The sequence below is a fragment of the Salvelinus fontinalis genome, chromosome 19, assembly GCF_029448725.1.
Source record: "Salvelinus fontinalis isolate EN_2023a chromosome 19, ASM2944872v1, whole genome shotgun sequence".
Classification (NCBI taxonomy): Eukaryota; Metazoa; Chordata; class Actinopteri; order Salmoniformes; family Salmonidae; genus Salvelinus; species Salvelinus fontinalis.
Window position 1 is genome coordinate 44158250 of NC_074683.1, and position 24880 is coordinate 44183129.

At 43.5% G+C, this 24880-nt stretch overlaps 4 protein-coding genes across 8 annotated transcripts in view; 1 reads left to right on the top strand and 3 right to left on the bottom strand.

Moving 5' to 3' along the window:
* Positions 1–621: 621 nt before the first annotated feature.
* On the bottom strand, positions 622–3392 carry LOC129816804 (inhibitor of growth protein 1-like). 2 transcript variants are annotated; one of them, XM_055871709.1, is made up of 4 exons: positions 3115–3392; positions 2672–2836; positions 2149–2297; positions 622–1984 (listed from the first exon to the last, which is right to left on the bottom strand). In XM_055871709.1, the coding sequence occupies exons 2-4, from the start codon at positions 2808–2810 to the stop codon at positions 1346–1348; spliced, it is 927 nt and encodes a 308-aa protein (XP_055727684.1). In that variant the 5' UTR covers positions 2811–2836; positions 3115–3392; the 3' UTR covers positions 622–1345. The 2 variants fall into 2 exon arrangements, with proteins under 2 accessions (XP_055727684.1, XP_055727685.1); XM_055871710.1 differs by having other exon boundaries at positions 2672–3392.
* A 103-nt stretch (positions 3393–3495) lies between these two features.
* On the bottom strand, positions 3496–9585 carry naxd (NAD(P)HX dehydratase). 4 transcript variants are annotated; one of them, XM_055871703.1, is made up of 11 exons: positions 8014–8973; positions 7432–7911; positions 7068–7215; positions 6841–6886; positions 6664–6752; positions 6064–6172; positions 5895–5945; positions 5605–5709; positions 5417–5537; positions 5204–5324; positions 3496–4856 (listed from the first exon to the last, which is right to left on the bottom strand). In XM_055871703.1, exons 1-11 carry the CDS (start codon positions 8513–8515, stop codon positions 4706–4708), a joined length of 1923 nt encoding a protein of 640 aa, XP_055727678.1. In that variant the 5' UTR covers positions 8516–8973; the 3' UTR covers positions 3496–4705. The 4 variants fall into 4 exon arrangements, with proteins under 4 accessions (XP_055727678.1, XP_055727682.1, XP_055727680.1 ...); XM_055871707.1 differs by lacking the exons at positions 7432–7911; positions 8014–8973 and adding an exon at positions 9496–9585; XM_055871705.1 differs by lacking the exons at positions 7432–7911; positions 8014–8973 and adding an exon at positions 9176–9322.
* A 61-nt stretch (positions 9586–9646) lies between these two features.
* On the top strand, positions 9647–18276 carry rab20 (RAB20, member RAS oncogene family). Its single transcript, XM_055871711.1, has 2 exons — positions 9647–10183; positions 17051–18276. The coding sequence occupies exons 1-2, from the start codon at positions 9994–9996 to the stop codon at positions 17650–17652; spliced, it is 792 nt and encodes a 263-aa protein (XP_055727686.1). The 5' UTR covers positions 9647–9993; the 3' UTR covers positions 17653–18276.
* Positions 18277–19367: 1091 nt separating this feature from the next.
* The window catches only part of LOC129816800 (collagen alpha-2(IV) chain-like), a 132314-nt gene continuing 126801 nt past the window's right edge, over positions 19368–24880 (bottom strand). Inside the window, exons 45-47 of the mRNA XM_055871701.1 lie at positions 21797–21988; positions 21287–21573; positions 19368–21157 (exon numbers count right to left, since the gene is read on the bottom strand). Of these exons, the coding sequence (XP_055727676.1) occupies positions 20903–21157; positions 21287–21573; positions 21797–21988 (734 nt within the window). The 3' untranslated portion in view covers positions 19368–20902. The remainder of the gene's footprint in view (positions 21158–21286; positions 21574–21796; positions 21989–24880) is intronic.

The window sequence follows — 24880 nt, forward strand, 5'->3', positions numbered from 1 at the left end:
TCTCCTGGCTGGTTAACCATGTGCTCCCTACCGTAGTCATCAATCACCTATATTTAGCTTTCGCTATCTGGTAAATACTGTGAAATCGGTGATCTCTTGCAATGCTAGCACTGAGAAACTAGCTGCCCACTTCCATCAGTTAGTCAATGCCTCTGCCGCATTGACACCAACTTCATGAGAATATGGTTTATTGGTAAGGAACTCTTTAAACATCAAACTAATCGCAGACATACCACGTGAGTTGTTCCTTTGCTATTTTTGACAGACAGTAAGCACAGGCTAGGGACCAAAGGATTTCATAATATACATGCCAAGGCCTTCAAGAATACTACCATTGGACCAGACACAATGGGCTCCAGCCCAAGATGCATTTAAATACTATTTTCACAAGTGACTGTCCTCACAACTACAGGCCCCAGGCATCATCAATTTAACCATCTGTCAACAATAACTTGCTACTAGGGCAGCCCTATTACTAATGGTACTTATAACAAACAGCAGTCACATCCCATGGTAAATACAGGTGATGCAAAGACAATTCAACATAGGAATCACATTGCATTCATATCTGTAAGCCACCTTGTAATATAGTGCATGTCTAAAATGAATTTTAGCACGCAATCTTGGTTAAAATGTTTTATTTGTTCGGAGCAATATGGCTAGTATGGTTGCATGCAAGATACACTAGCGTCAACAATCATCTGTATTACATATCTGCTCTAAACCAGTGGTCCTGAACTACGATGTCCATCTTACAGTACAGCCTTTACTAAAATGACATGTCCCTCTTTCTAATTCTTCATTTGTTTTTTTTTACCCCTTTTCTCCCCAATTTTGTGATATCCAATTGGTAGCTAGAGTTTTGTTCCATCGCTGCAATTCCCGTACGGACTCGGGAGAGGCGAAGGTCGAGAGCCATGCTTCCTCCGAAACACGACCCTGCCAAGCCGCACTGCTTCTTGACACACTGCTCGCTTAACCTGGAAGCCAGCCGCACCATTGTGTCGGAGGAAACACCGTACAACTAGCGACACGATTCAGCATGCATACGCCCTGCCCGCCACAAAATGTCGCTAGAGCGTGATAGGACACCCCGGCCGGCCAAGGCCTCCCCTAACCCGGAGACGCTGGGACAATTGTGTGCCGCTTCATGGGTCGGCCGGCTGCGACACAGCCTGGGATCGAACCCGGGTCTGTAGTGACGCCTCAGTGCCTTAGACTGAAGCGCCACTCGGGAGGCCCCAATTCTTCATTTTCAAACAGCATTGATACTAATTGGGAGTAGAAAAATACAATAACAAAAAAACATGACCACAAGCAACGTTCACTGGGCCAGGTAGAGCAGCTACCTGTTGTAGGCCCTCTCCTTCTTCACCCTCTCCAGGGCCTTGTCCATGGTCTTCTCATTCTCACCCCTGCATTTGGGGCAGAACCACTTCCCCTTGGGCTTGTGATGCAGCCCCACACAGGAGAAGTGGAACCACTCGATGGGACACTCGTCGTTATCACAGCCAATCATCTCGCCGTAAGACACCTGTTCACACAGGCAGTAGGTGGGCTCATCTGGGTCGATGGGCAGGTCTGGGGGTGACACCTCCCTCTCTGACTTGCCCTTTGACCTCTTCTTCTTCTTGGACGATGACATTTTGGCCCTCTTTTCCCTGGCTGCCCCCATGCCCGCCTCATCACCATGATCCATGCCTCCATAGCTCTCCCGGTTCTCTCCGTTCTTCTGCCGCCGCGAACGTTTCCCGACAGACTTTTCCCCTCCACCGACTGAGCCTGGCGTTACCTCGTCACGCCTCTTGTCGTGGTGACCCGCTTTGCCCGGTGTGGTTGTCACTGCCGACGTTGACATCATGGAGGCTGCAGTCGTCATCAAAGCAGTTGATGTGGGTACATGGATCTCTGGGATCTCCTGGGAGGCATGGAGGAGCTCAGAATGCCAGTCCACCTGTCGGCTACGGTTCTCCACCAACTCCACCTGGAACAGTAGGACAGTACAGGGTTTATTATATATACTGTGGGGTGACATAGGTTAGTCAAGGAGAGTGACCAATGTGGGGGTACCTCATCTATATATTATTGTTATTTTCAAGCTGAACAGTCATTCAGCAAAGTATACAGGCAGCCGCCACATTCACCCACCATCTGCCCAGCAATCTGGATCTTCTCGTCTCCTAGCTCCTGGCTGCTGATGAGAGCTCTCTGGATGGACAGCTGCATTCTGCGCTGCTGGAGAGGGTCAGACTCCTGACGGTAGCGCTCATAAGCATCATCCAGCTCATGCAGGACATCTGAGAAAAACATTATGCAAGCATAGTTAGTTTTTTTTTTTTTTTTTTTATGTAACAAACATGGCACATTAGTAAAGTGGAAAACAATAGTTTTACTGTAGCTAGCTAAATACATGTACATACTTTGGAACAAATCTAGTTCATAACTAAATGACAAAATGTGAATAAAGGGTATCTACTATTCCAACTACATTACTGATGCACAAGCTGGTATAGCTGAATGCCAGCAGTAGCCAGGTGCTTGCTACCTACTAAGTTACTGTAGCTAACGTCAAATAGCTGGGCTAACAGTTTCGCTAGCTAACGATAGCTAGCTACATTATGATTAGAGCTATGTATATAGATTGTCGGTGGATGAAATGTGAACAAATTGCCTTGGTATTTGGCGTCAATTTCTTTCATGAGAGACACGCTCCTCTGTAGGTCGAATGGCAGTGATTCGACCAAGTCCAAATATTCTTCCACATAATTTGTAACGACGTGGACCGGGTCACCGTTTGCCGGATTTAGCATGTTCTTCTGTCGAAGTCCAGACAAAGCTGTCCACAACAAAATAAGAGATGATATTTGTTACACAGAACATCCGAAACTCATAATCCTAAAGATATGCGTTGAACTTTTATTAAAAAAATATGTATCTAGCAAACTCCCTGAGCTTACTTTTGACACGCTGACGTTACTACTGTTAGCTCGTTTATGGGAAAGCTAACAGCCTAGAAGCGAACTAACGTTAACTAAGCTAGCAGTGACGTTTGCCTTCAAACTAATTGTCTAAACACAAATTAAGCTACGCAACTAACGAGCAATTCTTACTCACCAGCAACTTTATATTTGCCGTTTATTGAACTTCTTACAATGTATTCAATCCAACTGGAGAATCTTCTAACTCAACTATGTATTGATTGCGTCTGGTCCAACGTGGAGAACTGTACGTTTGTATGCGCATGCGCAACGTATCCAAAACAAATCTGCCATTGGTAATTTTCTTCAGTGAGTGAAGATACTTTAGGCAGTCGTTTTAATACATTTAATTAGTACAGTGATGCAGATCTAGTGAAAATGGTCCATGCTTGATGTTACAGTTGCACATGTTCGTACTGTTTGAGCAAGACAGTTATAGACCAACTCTCTGCAACACTGTTAAGGAGATAGAAGACTGAAAAAGCGACCGATGAAGAGTAAAGACAGAACAAATAAGTGAACTCCAACATTTTAATATAGGGTGGTTGACAAAAACAGGAGACAACACCATATGTCACTAAGATTATATTATTCATGACAGTAAAGTCATTTATGGAATATGATTAACTGTCTGGAAACAAATCACAGATTCTAAATTGTATTCTCTAACTTTCACCAGGTATTGCTCAGTGTGTTACAGTATGTGTACATTGGGTAGTCTGATATTAAGGTGTGTAATCTCAGCTCACCCTCATGTGCCCCATTAATTATGAAGTGCTGGCTTTCATACTTTTTTGAATAGCAAAGGAGACACTAAGAAAATAAAACTCCAGTGTAAAGGAAATATTGTCATTGTCATTTACATTGTCATTTTTTGTTTCAATGGGTCCAGTGTAAGAGAGACAACATAGCCAAAATGTATTTATCAATGTAAATAAAAATTGTCAAGGTCTATAACTTATTGAGCACCAATAAACTACGAGTCATACCAGTGGGAAATAGTGGTTAATTAATGCATTTTTTATTTAGTTTTTTCACTAAAGTACTGCACTGGGCCTTTACTAGTCCGCATTAGCGAACTGAGAGCCTTATGTAGTGCGGGCCAAAAAAAGAGCAGCACCCTCAAACATCTTCCTGCGGCTATGCTAGAAGTGGTTTCATATGTTGAAGTCGGACTATTTTGTGTGAATTATTTCTTATTAACTCAATCTGATCGAGGGTTGTCAACTATGCAGCTTTTGAAAGGCAATGTTACCGCGTTTGTGAATATTGCATTTATGGTAAAACGATGCAAATGTTGACTCAATCAGAAACTACCTCTGAGGTAAAGACTAGCTACATTGATAGTTGGGCTCTTTGGCCCAATGTCAAAGAAGATAATGGATGTTCAGGATTCCCATGGAAGAAAGTGTTTGTGTTTATGAATGTAATACTTTATGTATACATGTACAGTACACTACATGACCAAAAGTATGTGGACACCTGTTCGTCAAACTGAAATTTGGTGAACTGACTTGTTGGGAGGGTGGCATCCTATGACAGTGCCACGCACTTCAGTAAGGCCATTCTACTGCCAATGTTGGTCTATGGAGATTGCATGGCTGTGTGCTCGATTTTATACACCTGTCAACGGTGTTGCTGAAAAACCCGAATTCACTCATTTGAAGGGGAGTCCACTTACTTTTGTATATATAGTGTATCTTGGACTCTGCTCCTATAGACTGTTCTCAGCTCTCAAATAGTTTTTTGAAGGCAGAGCTGATCTCCTGGATCATGTCTGTGGTGGTGGTGGCTCGGCCATGTTTGTGAAAGGCCTGTCTGTTACACTGTCTGGTCAGAGAACAGGCCCCGAAAGCTGCCACCACTGATGGGTTCACACTTAGGCAGAAGAAGAGATTGGAGAATACATAAGTTAGATCAATGACGAATACACTATAAAATTACACCAACTAGGTTACATATCCTACAAAACATTAAAAAACTTTTCAGGAAATGGAAAAAATTGCTTTCGTTTACAATTTCAAAACCTCAGAAGCTATTCTGAATAAATGTTCTTGGTCCTAGAGTCAAATGTTCGGAGCACATTGATGAAAGTTACTGCTTTCAATACATGAAAATTGAATGACGAGGTTTTTCATCAGACAGCGACGGTATGTTATCATAAAGCTATATTCATTTTGGTCGTGTCAGTGTTTAATCACAAAATGATGAGATGAATATGGTACCTTTTGGTCATGTCTTCTGAGGAGGTGTATGCCCAGTGTGCCAGCACTCCCAGAGAGCCAGATAGGAGGTCTCCTTGCCCCCCACACCGCCGCCCGCTGCCCTCCTGTCTGCACAAGATCACTGGACACCACAGAAACACAGTCAGATTTTTACAGGACTATTTGTGAGTGTAGCACTTACTGAGTGTAGCTGTGTGTGTTTGTAACACTAACCCTTGTTACCGTCGGTGATTAGGTCTTCCTCCCCCTTGAGCACCACGGTCAGGTTGCCCATGGCAACACTGAGCTCCATGGCACTCCTCTGATGGTCACTGCTATCCAGAGGCTCATGGTGCTGAAAACAGAGGGTTAATAATGAACGAACACACACACACACACTGCGCTAGCACTGGCAGACTCACCATAGCCTCATATAACCGGGTGAACTCCATGTAGTTGGGAGTCAGGATGCCCTTCTGGTACCCTTGGATGACTGATGGCTGCTGAGCAACCAGCCACAGCCCATCCTATTGGTGGAACACACACAATCACTGAACATCCTTGTAATATATAAATATATTGGATATTTATATATATATATATATATATATATATATATATATATATATATATATATATATATATATATATATATATATATATATATTTTAAATGTACCAAAGCAAAAATTGGTTATGTGTACAGTACTTACTGCATCAATAACTATAGGGATATCTCTTGCTTTGGACTTCTCAATTACTTCCTAAAGAAAAAGACTGATAAGAACATTGGTAATATCATGTGGACTGTCTAATCTAAAATTGAATATATATATATATATATATATATATATATATATAAATAATCAGTGCCCCACGTGCCTTGGCGTTTTTCAGCAGTTTGTCGTCTCTGCCTAGCCCCGGTCCCACCACCAGGCTATGGAGTCTGGGGAGCCATTTCTCTATCTCCTCCACTGCATTGGGGCTGTCCCTATGTACACAGTTATCATCAACATCATATAGACACTGTTTACAAACACTGAGTGTACAAAACATTAGGAACATCTGCCATTTCAATGACATAGCTTTCACCGGGATTCACCTGGTCAGTCTATGATCCCTTATTGATGTCACTTGTTAAATCGACTTCAATCAGTGTAGATTAAGGAGGGAGAAAGGCCAAGCACACCGGTTTGAGGGTGTTAAGAACTGCAATGTTGCTGGGTGTTTCACACTCAACAGTTTCCCCTCTATCAAGAATGGACAACCACCCAAAAAACATCCAGCAAACTTGACACAACTGTGGGAAGCATTGGAGCCAACATGGGCCAGCATTCCTGTGGAACACTTTTGACACCTTATAGAGTCCATGCCCAGACAAATTGAGGGTGTTCTAAGGGCAAAAGGGGGTGCCACTCAATATTAGGAAGGTGTATACATTGGCTTGTCAGTGTATACATTAGCTTCTAAGACGTAACTTACAGCACAGGATGAACTATGAGCTCCGGACTGTAGGATTTGATCACTATTGCTGCGTCTTTAGTGCAGAACACGTGTGACAGGTCGGCCCCCTAAGAAGTGACAGAAGTTTTGTCATCATATCAATGTCTCCAGCAGAGAACAAATTACACAGAACTAAGAAAGCTACTGTGTGCTTACCACTTTCAATGCAGAAATAGCAGCAAAGTACGGAGCTCCTGTATACCTTACCATGACAAGAACAATTGTCAGCAGGAAGAATGGATGGAATGAAAGGACACAAAGAAGAGGAGAAAAAATTGTAAATTACTTTGGTTACGTCACACAATATTGGTATAAGGCAGAAAACCTTCATTTAGAGATCAAAGTTGATGGTGGGGTTGAGTTGGGTCACTTGGGTGACTTACTCTTGACATCCCCCAATAATCCCAATCCGCCCGTCTTGGCCTTTGTGCTTTTTAGATGTCAATGGAGGGACTATATTTTTCACCAGTGGAAGGATATCATCCATGCCTGTGCGTGCGGCTGTTCCAAGGGAGAAGGAGCGCTCGATGACTGAGAAAGAAAAGAGAGAAGTATTCAGAGTTCTCCTTAAAATGTGTAGCTTCCCTGCGCTAGCTGCTTGTGTGTTGTGTGTGCTTTTAGGCTTAGACATCTTTGTGCGTCTGTTCCCGCATTATTCAGTTCTGTTTGACCTGCTTTTCGACAGGCAGTCTCACCAGGGCTGGCCATTGCTCAAACACAGGCCAACTGAGTGAGAGAAGTGAATACCTAAAGTCTGAGAACCTGCGTTGGACTGTGGCTGAGTGTGGTAGCTGGGCCACTCAGCCTGGGATTGGGGCGAGCGGACTCGGAGGTGACACGACCGACCACGCGCCATATGGCTGGAGGCGGACATCGGCACACTGGGCTGCATGGTAGACTCCATGGTATTCCGAGCAGGCGGCATTGCTGTGGTTGCGGTTGCTGTGGCGACAGGGTTTCTGGTGGCGATGCTGGAGAACATCTGTCCCAACACCTGGAGCATGTGGAGCTCGCGGGCATGTTCGGCCTCTCGCCGGCGGTCCTCGACCTGCAGACGCTGCTCCTCCAACTGGTAGAAGCTCTGCTCGGCCTCAGCACTCTGCTCCAGGAATCGCTCCATCAGACTGTCCAGAGGCAGGTCAGCGTGCCGCTTCTTGGGCCGCTTGGGTCGGCTGGAGGACGGCCCACTAGCTGACTGGCTGCTGCTGGTCTGTCTGACTGTGGTGCCTGTGGAGGAAAGTGGATTATGGTTTTGAGGGCTGTGACTGTGGTAGTAGCTGCATACAATATGATAACAATGTAAAAACATGTCATATAAATGCTACTTACCATTTCCCACAGTCACAGGGATAGGGATGGGAGGGTATTCCAGCTTCACTTGGGTCTCTGGATAGGAGCATTCCCCTGTGCTCTCCAGGTATGGGTGCTGTGGAGGGTCTGTGTCCTCTTCCTCCTCTGTCCCGTCCATGGTCTCATCCCCCACAGCCCCACTGTCTAGCAGCTCCTGGGGGTCAATCTGGGGACGGCTGCTCAGGATCCTCTCCATGGCATCGTAAAATTTGCAGATCTTGTGGTATTGTCCATTGTTCCTCAGGTTGCCCTCCTTGGCCAGGAGGAACTGCCTTTTCAGGCTTTTGATTCGCACCCTACACTGCTCTGGGGTTCTTTCGAACCCCATCTCTCCCAACCTTCGGGCGACGTCGCGGTAGACATGACTGTTTCTGAAGTTTCCATCCAACGCTGTCTGGATGTCTTGCTCGCCCCAGATGTTAAGCAAGGTTCTGGTCTCGACATCCGACCACAGAAAGCCCCGTGTTGAAATGGCGAGCATAATTAGGTGCGAGTTCAACGTGATTGATATTTTAAAGCATGCAGAAGTTTGAAAACCAAAAAAAGTTAGCTAGCAATTCGGCTAGTGAAAAAATGTCCTAACGTTAGCTAGCTAGCAACATCCTGCATCAAACCTCGAAGCTCGACATTCCGACTGAGATTGATACCAGGTAACAATTCACCTAGACATGGAAGGCGCACATTCAGCAGCCTGATGTTGAGTTTAAGACAATGCACTTTCATATAATGGAGGTTAGTGTGTCCCACAGTCTGCAAAGCTGATTGATTATAGATCCCTACCAGTACAGTTCAACACAAACGTCAGGGGCAGAATGTGTACTACATCACAGGGATAGACTCCGAGGAGCTCTGCTGGGTCCTAAAGGAACTAAATTAATTCAGTGATTATTGTGATTTATACAATTATAGTGCAAGGGATGTAATGTTAAAGTACAGTATTTGTTGTTTTTACTTTACCTTCCTCGTTTAGATACAGAAGTGATACAACAATCGTCAGTGCAACAGTACTGAGGCAAAAGACAACCATCCAACTTCCATGTTGCATGATTCTGACATGCCCTTGCGAGCCTATTTCGTGCCCCTAGATAAACAGTGGTATTAGAGGTGTCACAGACAGCGCGCACACATTGACAGGTCTTACCTAGGCACGAACTGTGCGTTACTGCTGAAAATAGGATAGAGAGACGCGTCACTGGGATCATGAGAGCTGCTAAAAGAGCCCAAACCAAAACAGGAAGTGGGTTGGCGAGGAGATATGACCAAACTCACCAAAGATTGTTCTATCTGTGATATGACACTGGAATCTGATTGGTTTTTTAAGCTCTTAAAGAAACAGAGGTACTTTATGCAATTTAATATAGGGTAAAGTTCACAGATAGACGTCCATTCTACATAGGAAATTGAATGTCCTATTGAGTTGTAATTTGTTTACGTCATTGAATAGTCGAATGTTACACTTACATTGTTACTAGCAGCTCATCACCTGTCTCGTCTAAATGTTAGCAATAAACATGTTTGCTCGATTTGCTCTCCTGCGCGCAGTGGTGTTCGTTTAAAAATATATATATTTGCCCTCAAGGAGCGCAATGCGAGCTAAATCAAGTGCACCTCATGTATTGAACCTCCCCAAGTGTTTAAATCAACTTCCGGTTTCATAACAACTTTGAAATTCACTTTAAACAAGTGAACGAGAGAGGGAAGATCGGTGATCTTCCTATTAGTCGTGCTTGTTAGATCGAGGTGTTGATTGTATTGATAATCGCTTGAGTAATATCGAAGACCCAGGACGACGTATGTGTGTTTTAATCTGTCGATGTTAAGTAGCTATGTTTTTTAATGGCAATCTGTACCTACAATGTCCTTTATCCGTAAACTAAAGGAAGGTAAAGTTAAGATAGTTTGAAGTGTGTCTCTGCTACACCGCTGAGGAAGGCTGCCAAGCGGCGCGGGGCAAGAACCATGCCCGAGCTTTCCAAGATGAGGAAGCCCGACGTCAAGGTTGTCATTCTGGGCGACATGAACGTTGGAAAGACCTCACTGCTCCACAGGTACACGGATAGGAAGTTTAAAGACACCATGAGCACTGTCGGAGGGGCGTTTTTCCTCAAACAGTGGGGACCCTACAATATCTCAATTTGGGACACTGCTGGTAAGGTGTTCATTATTGACTGTTATGAGTAGGTCTCGTTTATAGTAGGTCTTACGTTATTTTCCTAATTGTTTTAATATCCACAGCCTGTTTAGAGTAGGGCCTTACACGTGTAACAATCAGTGTAGCCTGAGTAACCTTTGTCACTTTATAATGGTCAGCTCTGTTGTTGATTTTCACTGTGTTTACCTGTGGAGAGTACGTGACTCCTCCACCTGAGGGTTGCTTGGCTGGGACAGTCCCTTTCATGTGACTGTGGCCAGATCAGATTAGTGATCTGGCCTACCAGGTTAAATGGGCTACTGGACAAGAATTACAGATGTTGGACAAGTTGATTACTATTATGTTGGACTAGGTCATATTGGACAGATTAAATTGCCATTAAATCATAGTTAATCTGAAATTGGTCTATTCTAATTCTACAAAACCCATCTCAAATTCTAGTTGGCACTGTGGATGAGGTCATATCACATGATTTTATATAGTGCTACACTAAAACTTAATGATGTTGCACATTTTCAAGGTTCAAGATGTTCAGGTACAATAACATCACATTATGTATCAATATATTTATTCCATCCACCAAGGGTAAGGCTATATCCTTCCTAGCCCAATATTGGACTAAAGGAGCCTAACATTACACTTTAGTCCAAGGACCTTCCTTACATGTTCTGTTTAACCTTTTTTTGTTTTTTTGAAAATGAATTCTCACTGATATGAAAGATAAGTTACTTATGCTTCCAAAACCATGTCGCAAGCGATGCGTGTTAATGTTCAGTCCGAGCGCCGCAACGCTTAACAAAACACCCCCTATAGAAGACGCCTTCGTCCAATGACTCTTATGCGTAATGTAATCGAACTTAAAATCATGATCAAGGGCTATATCTTTCCACATCTGGTGTTAGATATTGGACTGGGGGCAATGCCCTACACCCAACACTGTTGATTTTTACAATATTTAAAAAAAAAAACTGGTTGGTATAAGGGGTGATGAAATGCAGACAATCAAGTCAACATGATGACAATGAATGTACAGTTGAAGTCGGAAGTTTAAATACACTTAGATTGGAGTCATTAAAACTTGTTTTTCAACCACCACACACATTTCTTGTTAACAAACTATAATTTTGGCAAGTCGGTTAAGACATCTACTTTGTGCATGACACAAGTAATTTTTCCAACAATTGTTTAGACAGATTATTTCACTTATAATTCCCTGTATCACAATTCCAGTGGGTCAGACGTTTACATATACTAAGTTGACTGTGCCTTTAAACGGCTTGTAAGATTCCAGAAAATTATGTCATGGCTTTAGAAGCTACTGATAGGCTAATTGACATAATTTGAGTCAATTGGAGGTGTACCTGTGGATGTATTTCAAGGCCTACCTTCAAACGCTGTGCCTATTTGCTTGACATCATGGGAAACTCAAAAGATATCAGCCCAAAAAATTATAGGCCTCCACAAGTCTGAGTCATCCTTGGGAGCAATTTCCAAACGCCTGAAGGTACCACGTTCATCTGTACAAACAATAGTACGCAAGTATAAACACCATGTGACCACGCAGCCGTCATACCGCTCAAGAAGGAGACGCGTTCTGTCTCCTAGAGATGAACGTACTTTGGTGCGAAAAGTGCAAATCAATCCCAGAACAACAGCAAAGGACCTTGTGAAGATGCTGGAGGAAACGGGTACAAAAGCCCACGTGAATAGCCCCCGTTATATGCAACTTTTCAGGGAAGTTAGGAACCAATATACACAGGCAGTTAGGAAAGCGAAGGCTAATTTTTTCAAGCAGAAATTTGCATCCTGTAGCACAAACTCAAAAAAGTTCTGGGACACTAAAGTCCATGGAGAATAAGAGCACCTCCTCCCAGCTGCCCACTGCACTGAGGCTAGGAAACACTGTCACCACCGATAAATCCACTAAATCCTCCACCCCCCACAGCAACTTGCCCAAGCCTGCCCCATTTCTCCTTCACCCAAATCCAGATAGCTGATGTTCTGAAAGAGCTGCAAAATCTGGACCCCTACAACTCAGCCGGGCTAGACAATCTGGACCCTCTCTTTCTAAAATTATCTGCCGAAATTGTTGCAACCGCTATTGCTAGCCTGTTCAATCATCTGAGATTCCCATAGATTGGAAAGCTGCCGCGGTCACCCCCCTCTTCAAAGGGGGAGACACTCTAGACCCAAACTGCTACAGACATATCTATCCTACCCTGCCTTTCTAAGGTCTTCGAAAGCCAAGTTAACAAACAGATTACCGACCATTTAGAATCCCACCGTACCTTCTCCGCTATGCAACCTGGTTTCAGAGCTGGCCATGGGTGCACCTCAGCCACGCTCAAGGTCCTAAACGATATCATAACCGACATCGATAAGAGACATTACTGTGCAGCCATATTTATCGACCTGGCCAAGGCTTTCGACTCTGTCAATCACCACATTCTTATTGGCAGACTCAACAGCCTTGGTTTTTCAAATGATTGCCTCGCCTGGTTCACCAACTACTTCTCTGATAGATAAATCGGAGGGCCTGTTGTCCGGACCTCTGGCAGTCTCTATAGGGGTGCCACAGGGTTCAATTCTCGGGCCGACTCTCTTCTCTGTAAACATCAATGATGTCGCTCTTGCTGCTGGTGATTCTCTGATCCATCTCTACGCAGACGACACCATTCTGTATACCTCTGGCCATTCTTTGGACCCTGTGTTAACTAACCTCCAGACGAGCTTCAATGCCATACAACTCTCCTTCCGTGGCCTCCAACTGCTCTTTAATGCAAGTAAAACTAAATGCATGCTCTTCAACCGATCGCTGCCCGCCCGTACAGCATCACTACTCTGGACGGTTCTGACTTAGAATATGTGGACAACTACAAATACCTAGGTGTCTTGTTAGACTGTAAACTCTCCTTCCATACTCGCATTAAGCATCTCCAATCCAAAATTAAATCTCAAATCGGCTTCCTATTTCTCAACAAAGCATCCTTCACTCATGCTGGCAAACATACACTCGTAAAATTTACCATCCTACCGATCTTCGACTTCGGCGTAGTCATTTACAAAATAGCCTCCAACACTCTACTCAACAAATTGGATGCAGTCTATCACAGTTCCATCCGTTTTGTCACCAAAGCCCCATATACTACCCACCACTGTGACCTGTACGCTCTCGTTGGCTGGCCCTCGCTTCATACTTGTCACCAAACCCACTGGCTCCAGGTCATCTACAAGTCTCTGCTAGGTAAAGCCCTGCCTTATCTCAGCTCACTGGTTACCATAGCAGCACCCACCCGTAGCACACGCTCCAGCATGTATATCTCACTGGTCATCCCCAAAGCCAATTCTTCCTTTGGCCGCCCTGCCTTCCAGTTCTCTGCCCTCAATGACTGGAACGAACTGCAAAAATCACTGAAGCTGGAGACTCATATCTCCCTCACTAGCTTTAAGCACCAGCTGTCAGAGCAGCTCACAGATCACTGCACATGTACATAGCCCATCTGTAAATGGTCCATCCAACTACCTCATCCCCATACTGTATTTATCTATTTATCTTGCTCCTTTGCACCACAGTATCTCTACTTGCACATTCATCTTCTGCACATCCACAATTCCAGTGTTTAATTGCTATATTGTAATTACTTCGCCACCATGGCCTATTTATTGCCTTACCTCCCTTATCCTACCTCATTTGCACATGCTGTATATAGACTTTTTCTACTGTATTATTGACTATGTTTGTTTATTCCATGTGTAACTCTGTGTTGTTGTTTGTGTCAAACTGCTTTGCTTTATCTTGGCCAGGTCAGTTGCAAACGAGAATTTGTTCTAAACTAGCCTACCTGGTTAAATAAAGGTGAAATAAAAAAAAAATATTGTACTTTTTGGAGAAATATCCTCTGGTCTGATGAAACAAAAATATAACTATTTGGCCATTATGACCATCGTTTGGAGGATAAAGGGGGAGGCTTGTAAGCCAAAGAACACCATCCCAACCGTGAAGCACGGGGGTGGCAGCATCATGTTGTGGGGGTGCTTTGCTGCAGGTGGGACTGGTGCACTTCACAAAATAGATGGCATCATGAGGGAGGAAATTTGTGAATATATTGAAGCACCATCTCAAGACATCAGTTAAAGCTTGGTCGCAAATGGGTCTTCCAAATGGACAATGACCTCAAGCATACTTCCAAAGTTGTGGCAAAATAGCTTAAGGATAACAAAGCCCTGACCTCAATCCTATAGAAAATGTGTGGGCAGAACTGAAAATATGTGTATGAGCAAGGAGGTCTACAAACCTGACTCAGTTACACCAGCTCTGTCAGGAGGAGTGGGCTCAAATTCACCCAACTTATTGTGGGAAGCTTGTGGAAGGCTACCTGAGCCGTTTGACCCAAGTTAAACAAGTTAAAGGCAATGCTACCAAATACTAATTGAGTGTATGTAAACTTCTGACCCACTGGGAATGTGATGAAAGAAATAAAAGCTGAAATAAATCACTCTACTATTATTCTGACATTTCACATTCTTAAAATAAAGTGGTGATCCTAACTGACCTAAGACAGGGAATTTTTACTACGATTAAATGTCTGGAATTGTGAAAAACTGAGTTGAAATGTATTTGGCTAAGGTGTATGTAAACTTCCGACTTCAACTGTATATGCAATATTGTATTGACCAGAGTTTCAATTAATTAGGTTTTGGGTTATTAGACCTAATTTTCAGAAAGACACACAGGCCTAGGCCTAAACTCGACATTCAGTGTTTTTGAAATCCTGATTGGCACACTTGTGGGGCTAATGCCCTCGCCTCATTGGAGGTTGTAACCTGGAAGTAATGATATGAATTGTTTTGGTCATTTGTATCAAATTGGCACTTCTGATACTTTATAATAACAGGTGAGATGAGAGGTTGGGATATATCAGTGCTTTGAACTTGGGTAAACATTTATCAAAATCATCTTAAATCACAGCAGGTGAAAGAAAGGTGAATTGGTTATATGACACAAGGAATATTACGACTATTAGAAAAAGCAAAATTATTTTGGTTGACTTACTGTAAGAAACTGGTGACAGAATGCTAAAACGAGTGTGTGTTTGCTTTGCACACCATTGTCAAAAGCAGTTTAACACCAGCCCAGTGACTGTTGTTGTGTTAGAGAGATAGAAAAACCCCTGAGTCACCAAAACACAATTTCCTGCTCCTTATCCCCATGACCTCTCAGCAGTATGCTGTTGCCTGCCATGTCCACATCACAGGTTAAAATAGGAAGTATTATGATTGCACAATCAAGTCCGAAGTTCTTGGGGAAGGGGTTATGAGCCTTGTTAGTGAATGATTTACAGTATATAGAAGGGCTCAGACATTGTTGTAATTTCCCCGAAATCCTCCAATCCCGCCAGACATCATGCTGACCATACTGGTGTAACATCTGATTCTGCAATCATGGAAACCAGAGGTGTTCCCCCCCCCCCCCGTATTGTAATTGAATGCAAGGAATGAATATCAGAAAAGTCTATAGTATCAGAAACTAAGCAAATGAAAGGGGAACAGAACAGAAAATACCATTGTCAAACAGCCACGGTATTGGTTCCTTATTCTCTATGGGAGTTTCAACTCTGATTTATTTCACTGCTTACTTGAATTCTTATGACTATTGGGGAGGGTTAGCTTTTTAGTAAACAGTAGCCTACATAGGCCTAGGCCTACTTCCAAACACATACTACTTACTTACACATTGTCTCACTTCAACCAATGGATGTTTCAGTGGTAGGTGGATCAACTTCCTACGGAAGTTATAGAGCCAGTAGCCGGTGGCTGCCGTCGTCTTTAGCCCTTATGAGGGGAGGGGGTTTGGGTGACCGCATATGCTTCAACCTCCCACCCATTTACTGGACCTAATATAACCCTGGAGTGTCGAGTCATCTCCCTAACTAGCACATGTCTTCCTGACTGGCCCTCCTCCCTACAGATGTATCTGTGGGCAGAATAGGACCCTAGCCCTGCTGCCCCACAACGACTCTCTACCCTGTAGAGATTATTCTCAAACCAAATCTTCCTCAAACTCTCTTGATCCCAGGAAAATGGATGTGTCAGCATAAACTAGACTTTAGCTCAGCTCTCCTTATTTGGTGGGTTATGTATCAGGCAAGCTACTTCTGGATAGTCAGGCCTAAGGTTTGTAATTCGATATCTTACGACCTGTGAAACATTTCATTTGGACCGAGTTCAAAGGTTCCCAGGATTTCTGAACATATTTGGCAGATGATGTTCTGAACAAAGAGCTCTCTCACACTCCACACTTGCACAAAGGCTCCCAGATGAGATTGCTGTACTGAAACACACACACACACACACACACACACACACACACACACACACACACACACACACACACACTCTCTGAAGAGCTTTTGTGTTATTCTACAACAATGGCTGCTTCTGTTTTTTGGCTACTGACTGTCTCGCTGCCTTTCTCTCGCTGTCTCTTTAGATCTCCCGCCCTCTCCCTTTTGTAATATGTAGGCTATAGGCTACCTGTAGTTTGGAAGCCCATTCTTTTTAAACTCGTGCCTTTTTGTCTGTGGTTGGTTTACCTTTATAGCTCAGTTGGTAGAGCATGGCGCCTGCAACGCTAAGCTAGTGGGATTGATTCCCGGGATCACCCATATGTAAAAAATGTAGGCACCCATGACTAAGTCCTTTTCGTTAAAAGTATCTGCTAAATGGAATTTATTATTGTTATTACTTGGTGTCTGTTGGTCTATATAAGAGCATCATGAATCTATATCAACTATTATGTATATGCATCTACTCTCCTGTGTGCTTCTAATGTTTTCTGGTCATCCTTCCCTGTGTGTGTCCCAGGTCGGGAGCAGTTCCACGGGCTGGGCTCCATGTACTGCCGGGGCGCTGCTGCTGCCATCCTCACCTACGATGTGACCAACTGGCAGAGCCTGGCTGAGCTGGAGGAGCGCTTCCTGTCCCTCACCGACACGGCCAATAATGACTGCATCTACGCCATCGTGGGCAACAAGGCTGACATCACAGACCCTCAGGCCCAGCTGCTAGCCAACCAGGATGGCCTGACAGCGGACCAGAGAGAGGGGGACAGGGAGAGGACTGGGGAGCCCAGGGTGCCTTCTGCCTGTCCCACCCCTCCAGCCTCCCCCATCTCCCTGTCAGGGGTGTCAGTCAACAAGCAGGTGAGCCGGGAGGACGCAGAAGCGTTGTATGGGAGGATCCTTAGATACAAGGGTCTGGAGGAGACGAACAGCCTGCCTGCGGACAAGATGTGCTTCGAGACTAGTGCCAAGACCGGCTATAACGTGGACACTCTTTTTGAGACGCTGTTCGATATGGTGCTGCCCTCCGTCCTCAAGAAGAGGACTGAGAGGGAGGGATCGCCCACCGTGGACCTGGAAGAGTGCAAAGGGACAGGAAAACGGGCTAGGGCCGCCTGCTGCTAGGGATTAGGGGGAGGTGGGGAGGGATGGATAAACTGTTTGGGGGTTTTAGACTGACCGTAAAGAGCTGAGTTCATGTCATCTGTATTGGTCTCCCAGGACATTCTGAGAATTTTCAGCGGTGACTGTTGATATACACACATACACCTGCACACACATTCATTCAATCAAGCTGTCAATCAAATTAATAATTAAAACAAGTAATTTAATTATTCTTTCAATGAGCCAGAAAGTACTATAGTGGAGAGCTGGAGTAAGGAGTTCTTGGATTTTAAACATCTTCGAGAGGTTCTGTATGGACTTGAGTTCAGGCCAGAATTTATGTATGTGTAGAGCAGGTTAGCATCTTTTGTAATTAATCTTCTCGGCAGAGTGGTCACTAGCTGGCGCATCCACAAAGTCATAAAATCAGATTTTTAAACTTAACCACACTGCTAACCATTACCTTAAATTAAGAGCAAAAAGCTATTTTTTTGTTTTCATTAATTTTTACAATATAATCAATTTTGACTGCAGGTGGCCCATCTATTGGCTCTAGGGCAATATGCATGACATGTCAACCTGCATATGGATATGGGAATTAGGCTACTGGTACACAGTTCACCTGTTTATAAATCAATCATTGAATTTTTGTTCATTTTTTGGAATGAGAATGTCACTAACTTTGTTTCCATCCACAGTTTTTTGCGAGTAGTCATTCTGTATCAAAAAAAAAAATCATGACAATTGTGACGGAAACAGGAAGTTTCGGTACAATTTAATAACGCCAACAGATTTGTTCGTTTGACATGGTGGCATCCTTCTGTCGGTGAAATTAATTGCGCGAGAAATGTTGGTGGAAATGCCTGTATACGCAGATATTGTTACAATAACCAGCATATCGAAGTAAATTTGGGAGTCACACGATGATATGGTGTGTGTGTGTGGTCCCCCAATACGACTCGGGAAAACGTAGTTTATTAGGCTACAGATAAAATAAGTTATGATGAACTTCACAGGGTGGTGAAAGTGCAAGGTGATGAGCTTGATAAATAAATATCGAGGGTCTTATTCTGGTGACGTGATTATCGATGCTTGACTGCCGTTTGACCAATAAAAATATCCATAATCTCATCACGTAGACTAAGCCTACCCAAACTGTATCTGTGAGCTGTTGGCTAGAGCACACGTGCCAAGACCAGAGTAGCACATTTACTATTTTAACGCAACAGTTTTTATGAAAACTTAAGCGAAAGTATGTTTTGTGTTCACTACGTCATCACGCACATCTTTTTTTTAATCCGCAACAAATCCGTTTGGTATAAGCACACCACTGGTGGGAAAGTGCAGATTTTCTTTTCGTGGTTGTTAGAATATTCACATGAGAATTTGTCACCAAATGGATGGAAACCTAGCTACATATGCCCTTGTTCAACAGCAGTAATTGTTTAACTACCAGGGTGGCCACACTGAATTGTGGAAATTAATCCTATTTTAAAGATGTTTTAATGTTGGTTTAACAATCAGGCTTTACATTAGCTTAGGTGTGTTCTGTTGCATGTTTTTTTTTTCTGGTTCCTTTTTTTCATGTAATTTGCACAATCTACACCACAATATGTGTAAGATACAAGTTTGATATTTTCAAATATAAGATAAAAGATTCTTCTCATTTAGAAATAGGGGGCTATAGTTTGTTTGAGCTAAAGTGTGAATGTCAATGCATGTACCACCAGCAGAAGTATAACAAACAAAACATTTTATTTTTTGTTATGACTCAATTACAATAGAATTCAATGGATTCATAGCACATCGAACTCATGGCCAATTTTACAAAATATATTTTTTAGTTCTGAGCACAATAAAAATCAAGTTCATTCAGTGGATATAAATATACGTAGGAAAGTAAATCAGTGCATTTTGTGACAAACAATATATGAATGGGTAAGATCTGTAATATATATTGATACATACACTTGATATATTGTTAACAAACAGTTTGCACTGTAAGGCCTCTTGATGCATAAATGTTATGTTACGTGAGAAGAAGACTTGATGTAAAGCAGATTAATACTGAATGTTAAGAGCATTTCTTTTCACTTAAACTCAACCAAACCTCATTTACAATTGGTAGAGGGTTAGTGTAGTGGCATTACTGTATACCTGAATAATAAAAGGTAAGCGCACTTAAACAATCTAAATAACTGAAGCAGTGCACACACAATCAATATTATCAATCATTAGATTCATTGATAACTGAAGCAGTGCGTACACAGGCATCTTTGGTTCTTTCAGCTGTATGGTCAGTTAAACATGTTAGGTACAGTGCATTCGGATAGTATACTTTTTCCACATTTTGTTACGGTACAGCCTTATTCTAAAATGGATGAAATTGTCCCCCCCATCAATCACACACAATGACAAAGTGGTTTTTAGTGTTTTTGTATTAAAAACAAAAAACTGAAATTTTACATTAGTATTCAGACCCTTTACTCAGTACAGCCTGGAGACACTACAAGTTTGGCACACCTGTGGTTGGGGAGTTTCTACAGACAATTCCTTTGACCTCATGGCTTGGTTTTTACTCTGACATGCACTATCAACTGTAGGGCCTTATATAGACAGGTGTGTGCCTTTCCAAATCATGTCCAATCAACATAATTTACCACAGGTGGACTCCAATGAAGTTGTAGAAACAGTATGTCCAATGGAAACAATATGCACCTGAGATCAATTTAGAGACTCATCGCAAAGGGTCTGGATACTTACGTAAATACGGTATTTCTGTGTTGTTTTTTTAATACATTTGTAAAAATGTTGAAAAAAACCTTTTGCTTTGTCATTTTAGAATAAGGCTGCAACGTAACAATGTGGGAAAAGTGAAGGGGTCTGAATACTTTCTAAATGCACTGTATACAACATAGCTGAGGTAATAAGTTAGAGCACCATATCAAATAGAACGAACAATTTAAAAAATAACATTAACATGTATATTTCATATCGCTGTTGACTTCATGCCGGGGCTTCTTTTCCAATTATCACCACAGGACACTTGCTCTCCACTTGAAGCGTTCACACAGTCCTTCAGTCATCACAAGATGCTGATCTAAGGTCTGTTTTGTGTTCTCCCCTTTATGGCTAAGGTTAAGATTTAGGGAGGGTGAGCTGATCCTAGATCTGTGCCTAAGTGTAATGTCTACCTGAATTGTGTTTGGTGGGGGGGTACGGTCAAAGGAAATTACATCACAGGGTCAAAGGGGACTAAGTGTGAGCCAGGTCACAGGTTCTTCATGCAGACCTGACATCGGCTGATGCGTGAGAGGAGTTGGCCTGCTTTCAGGGTCTCGGAGGCAGGCTCTGCCTGGAAGGACTGTTCGATGGAGGTGAGCCAGAAGCTGTGTTTGTTGGCGAAGTAATGGCAGGTGCCCTTGGCCCCGTTACACTCGATGAAGGGAGTGGTGCGGAAGTCCTCCAGACAGGAACCAGGGGACGACAAAGACTGACCACCACCCTCGTCACCTGCTGCTGTGTGCTGTGGGGAGACGAGGGAGGGGAAGAGATTGCTTTCATATGTCCTGTGTTTTCAGATCAATAAAGATGAAAAGGAGACTAGAATAGGCCACTTTAGACTGTCTATTAGACCAGGAAGCAAGAGACTCACCATAAGGAAGGAGTAGCCAATCCACAGGCTGCGCCAGCCCACGGGGCATTGTGGGATGGTGATGTCCTGGCTGTGCACGGCGACGGCGACAGACGGAGCCTCGCACACAGAGCAGCGGCTGATGTAGGGTTTGATCTCATCCTCTTCCACGGGCATCATGGGAAGGGGTGCGGTGGTGGACAGCCAATAGGATTTGTCATTGCGGCTGGCATAGTAGCAGACGTCTCCGGGGTTGCAGTACAGGAAGGGCATGGTGTTGAAACGAGGGAGGCAGGAGCCTGCCAGACCTGGGATCAATAGAAACATTGAATGAACCAATTAATCAATACATGTATTCATATAAAAGGATGACAGTGCTACAGCCACTACATGCTAACTTGAGAGAGCCTAATTGGTTCTATCTGCCAATGAAATATCAAATAAAATCTGAATAGATACAAGAATAAACTAATAATTGTGTGGTCTTTTTTACATTTTGTGTCTTTTAGGTTTTCTAATCCTCTGTCTCACCTAGGTCCTGGTTGTGGGCCTTTTCCTGGCCCTCGAAGTACAGTAGACTGTAGCCATCCCACAGCTTGGACATGCCCACGGGGCACATGGGGGTCTGCTCTGATTGGCTGTGCTTCACCAGCAGATATCCCACACTCACACTGCGTCCAGGCATGCCAGGCAACCCTGTAGTACCTGGGTTACCACGGTGTCCTAGGGGTCAGAGAGAGAGGTTAAAATGGGACTATTAAAACCTACCCAAACCAGAAACCGTGGATTGATGGCAGCATTCGCGCAAAACTGAAAGCGCCAACCACCACATTTAACCATGGCAAGGCCTGGAAATATGGTCGAATACAAACAGTGTAGTTATTCCCTCCGTAAGGCAATCAAACAGGCAAAATGTCAGTACAGAGACAAAGTGGAGACGCAGACACGAGACGTATGTGGCAGGGTCTACAGACAATCACAAACTACAAATGAAAAACCAGCCACGTCGCGGACACCGACATCTTGCTTCCGGATAAGCTAAACATCTTTTCGCCCGCTTTGAGGATAACACAGTGCCACCGAAGAGGCCAGCTACCAAGGACTGTGGGCTCTCCTTCTCCGTGGCCGACGTGAGTAAGACGTTTAAGCGAGTTAACCCTTGCAAGGCTGCCAGCCCAGACGATGTTCCTAGCCACGTCCTCAGAGCATGCGCAGACCAGCTGACTGGTGTGTTTACGGACATATTCAAGCTCTCCCTATCTCAGTCTGCTGTTCCCACATGCTTCAAGATGTCCGCCATCGTTCCTGTACCCAAGAAAGCAAAAGGTAACTGAACTAGTTGACTATCGCCCTGTACCACTCACTTCTGTCATCAATAAGTGCTTTGAGAGACTAGTCACATGTCACCTCTACCTTACCTGACACCCTAGACCGACTTCCATTTGCTTACCGCCCCAATAGATCCACAGACAACGCAATCGCCATCACACTGCTCACTGCCCTATCCCATCTGGACAAGAGGAATACTTATGTAAGAATGCTGTTCATTGACTATAGCTCAGCATTCAACACCATAGTACCATCCAAGCTCATCATTAAGCTCGGGGCCCTGGGTCTGAACCCTGCCCTGTGCAACTGGGTCCTGGGCTTGCTGATGGGCCGCCCCCAGGTGGTAAAGGTAGGAAACAACACCTCCACGTCGCTGATCCTCAACACATGGGCCCCACAAGGGTGTGTGCTCAGCCCCCCTCCTATACTCCCTGTTCACCCATGACTGTGTGGCCACACACGCCTCCAACTCAATCATCAAGTTTGCAGACGACACAACAGTAGTAGGCCTGATTACCAACAATGACGAGACAGCCTACAGGGAGGAGGTGAGGGCCCTGGGAGTGTGGTGCCAGAAAAATAACCTCTCACTCAACCTCTTCAAAACAAAGGAGCTGATTGTGGACTTCAGGAAAGAGCAGGGGGTGCACACCCCTATCCACATTGACAGGACCACAGTGAAGAAGGTGGAAAGCTTCAAGTTCCTCGGTGTACACATCACTGACAAACTGAAATGGTCCATCCACACAGACAGTGTTGTGAAGTAGGCGCTATTGCGCCTTCTTCAGGAGGCTGAAGAAATTTGTCTTGGCACCTAACACACCTCACAAACTTTTAGAGATGCACAATTGAGAGTATCCTGTCGGGCTGTATTACCGCCTGGTATGGCAACTGCCCCACCCGCAACCGCAGGGCTCTCCAGAGGGTGGTGCTGTCTGCCCAACGCATCACCGGGGGCAAACTACCCTCCAGGACACCTACAGCACCCGATGTCACAGGAAGACCAAAAAGATAATTAAGGACAACAACCCGAGCCACTGCCTGTTCACCTCACTATCATCCAGAAGGCGAGTTCAGTACAGGTGCATCAAAGCTGGGACCTGAAAAAGAAACTGAAAAACAGCTTCTATCTCAAGGCCATCAGACTGTTAAATAGCCATCACTAGCACCTTAGAGGCTGCTGCCCTATATACATAGACCTGAAATCACTGGCCAATTTAATAATGGAACACTAGTCACTTTAATAATGTTTACATATTTTGCATTACTCATCTCATACGTATATACTGAATTCTATTCTATTGTACTGTATTTTAGTCTATACCGCTCCAACATTGCTCATCCAAATATTTATATATTCTTAATTCCATTCCTTTACTTTAGATTTGTGTGTATTGTTAGATATTACTGCACTGTTGGAGCTAGAAACACAAGCATTTCGCTACACCCGCAAACAACATCTGCTAAACTTGTGTATGTGACCAATAACATTCGATTTGAAATGCCTCTGTGTATAAGAGAGGAATTGTGTGCAATTTATTCATATGTTCCTTTTTCATTTGTGTGTGGTTAAAATGAATTTAACATGAAATAACACTTTCAGACAGTAGGGAACCATGAGGCCCTTCTATGTATATATTGTTCTTTTCATCTTTACAATCATTTTAATGATCTTCTGATTTCATCTCTTCTGTTTGTGTTGGAAAGAGAAGGGTTAGGTTAATACTGAAGATAAAAAAATATCCCAGATTTTTCTTTTGTGATCTCTGTGTAGAAAAATCGAGCTGGCTCAACCAGCCATTGACCTTCAGAAGCTGGACAGAAGTCCTCTGCCATTCAACTGTACTAGAACAGAATTTTGGAGTGACAGTGGAATTAACCAATCACATTTTGACTTGCAATAGGAAACACAGAAAAATTGTAAAAAAAGTGAGCGCAAAAGCAAATAATCAGTGGTGCAAGCTGTAGTTTTCCCATAATGCAAGTAACATTACCTAGATTCTGCTGTGGTAATGTGACAATGGCTGCAGCCGCTGTTCTCAACTTTAAGGTGGATGTTGTTGCTCAGTTATTAGCATCACCTTTTTCAAGATTATCTTTCAAATTTCGTTTACAAACTATCATCTGGTGAGTGGCACTGTTTGTTGTTGCAGCTTGCTTGCTGTTAGCTACAGTATCTCTTGGAAAATAATGACTGTGAAATAATGACATTGTTGCATTTAAACTTTAGATCACCGTTTAGTGAGATGACCGTGATAAAATATTTTTGCAATGGGAAGTAATAGC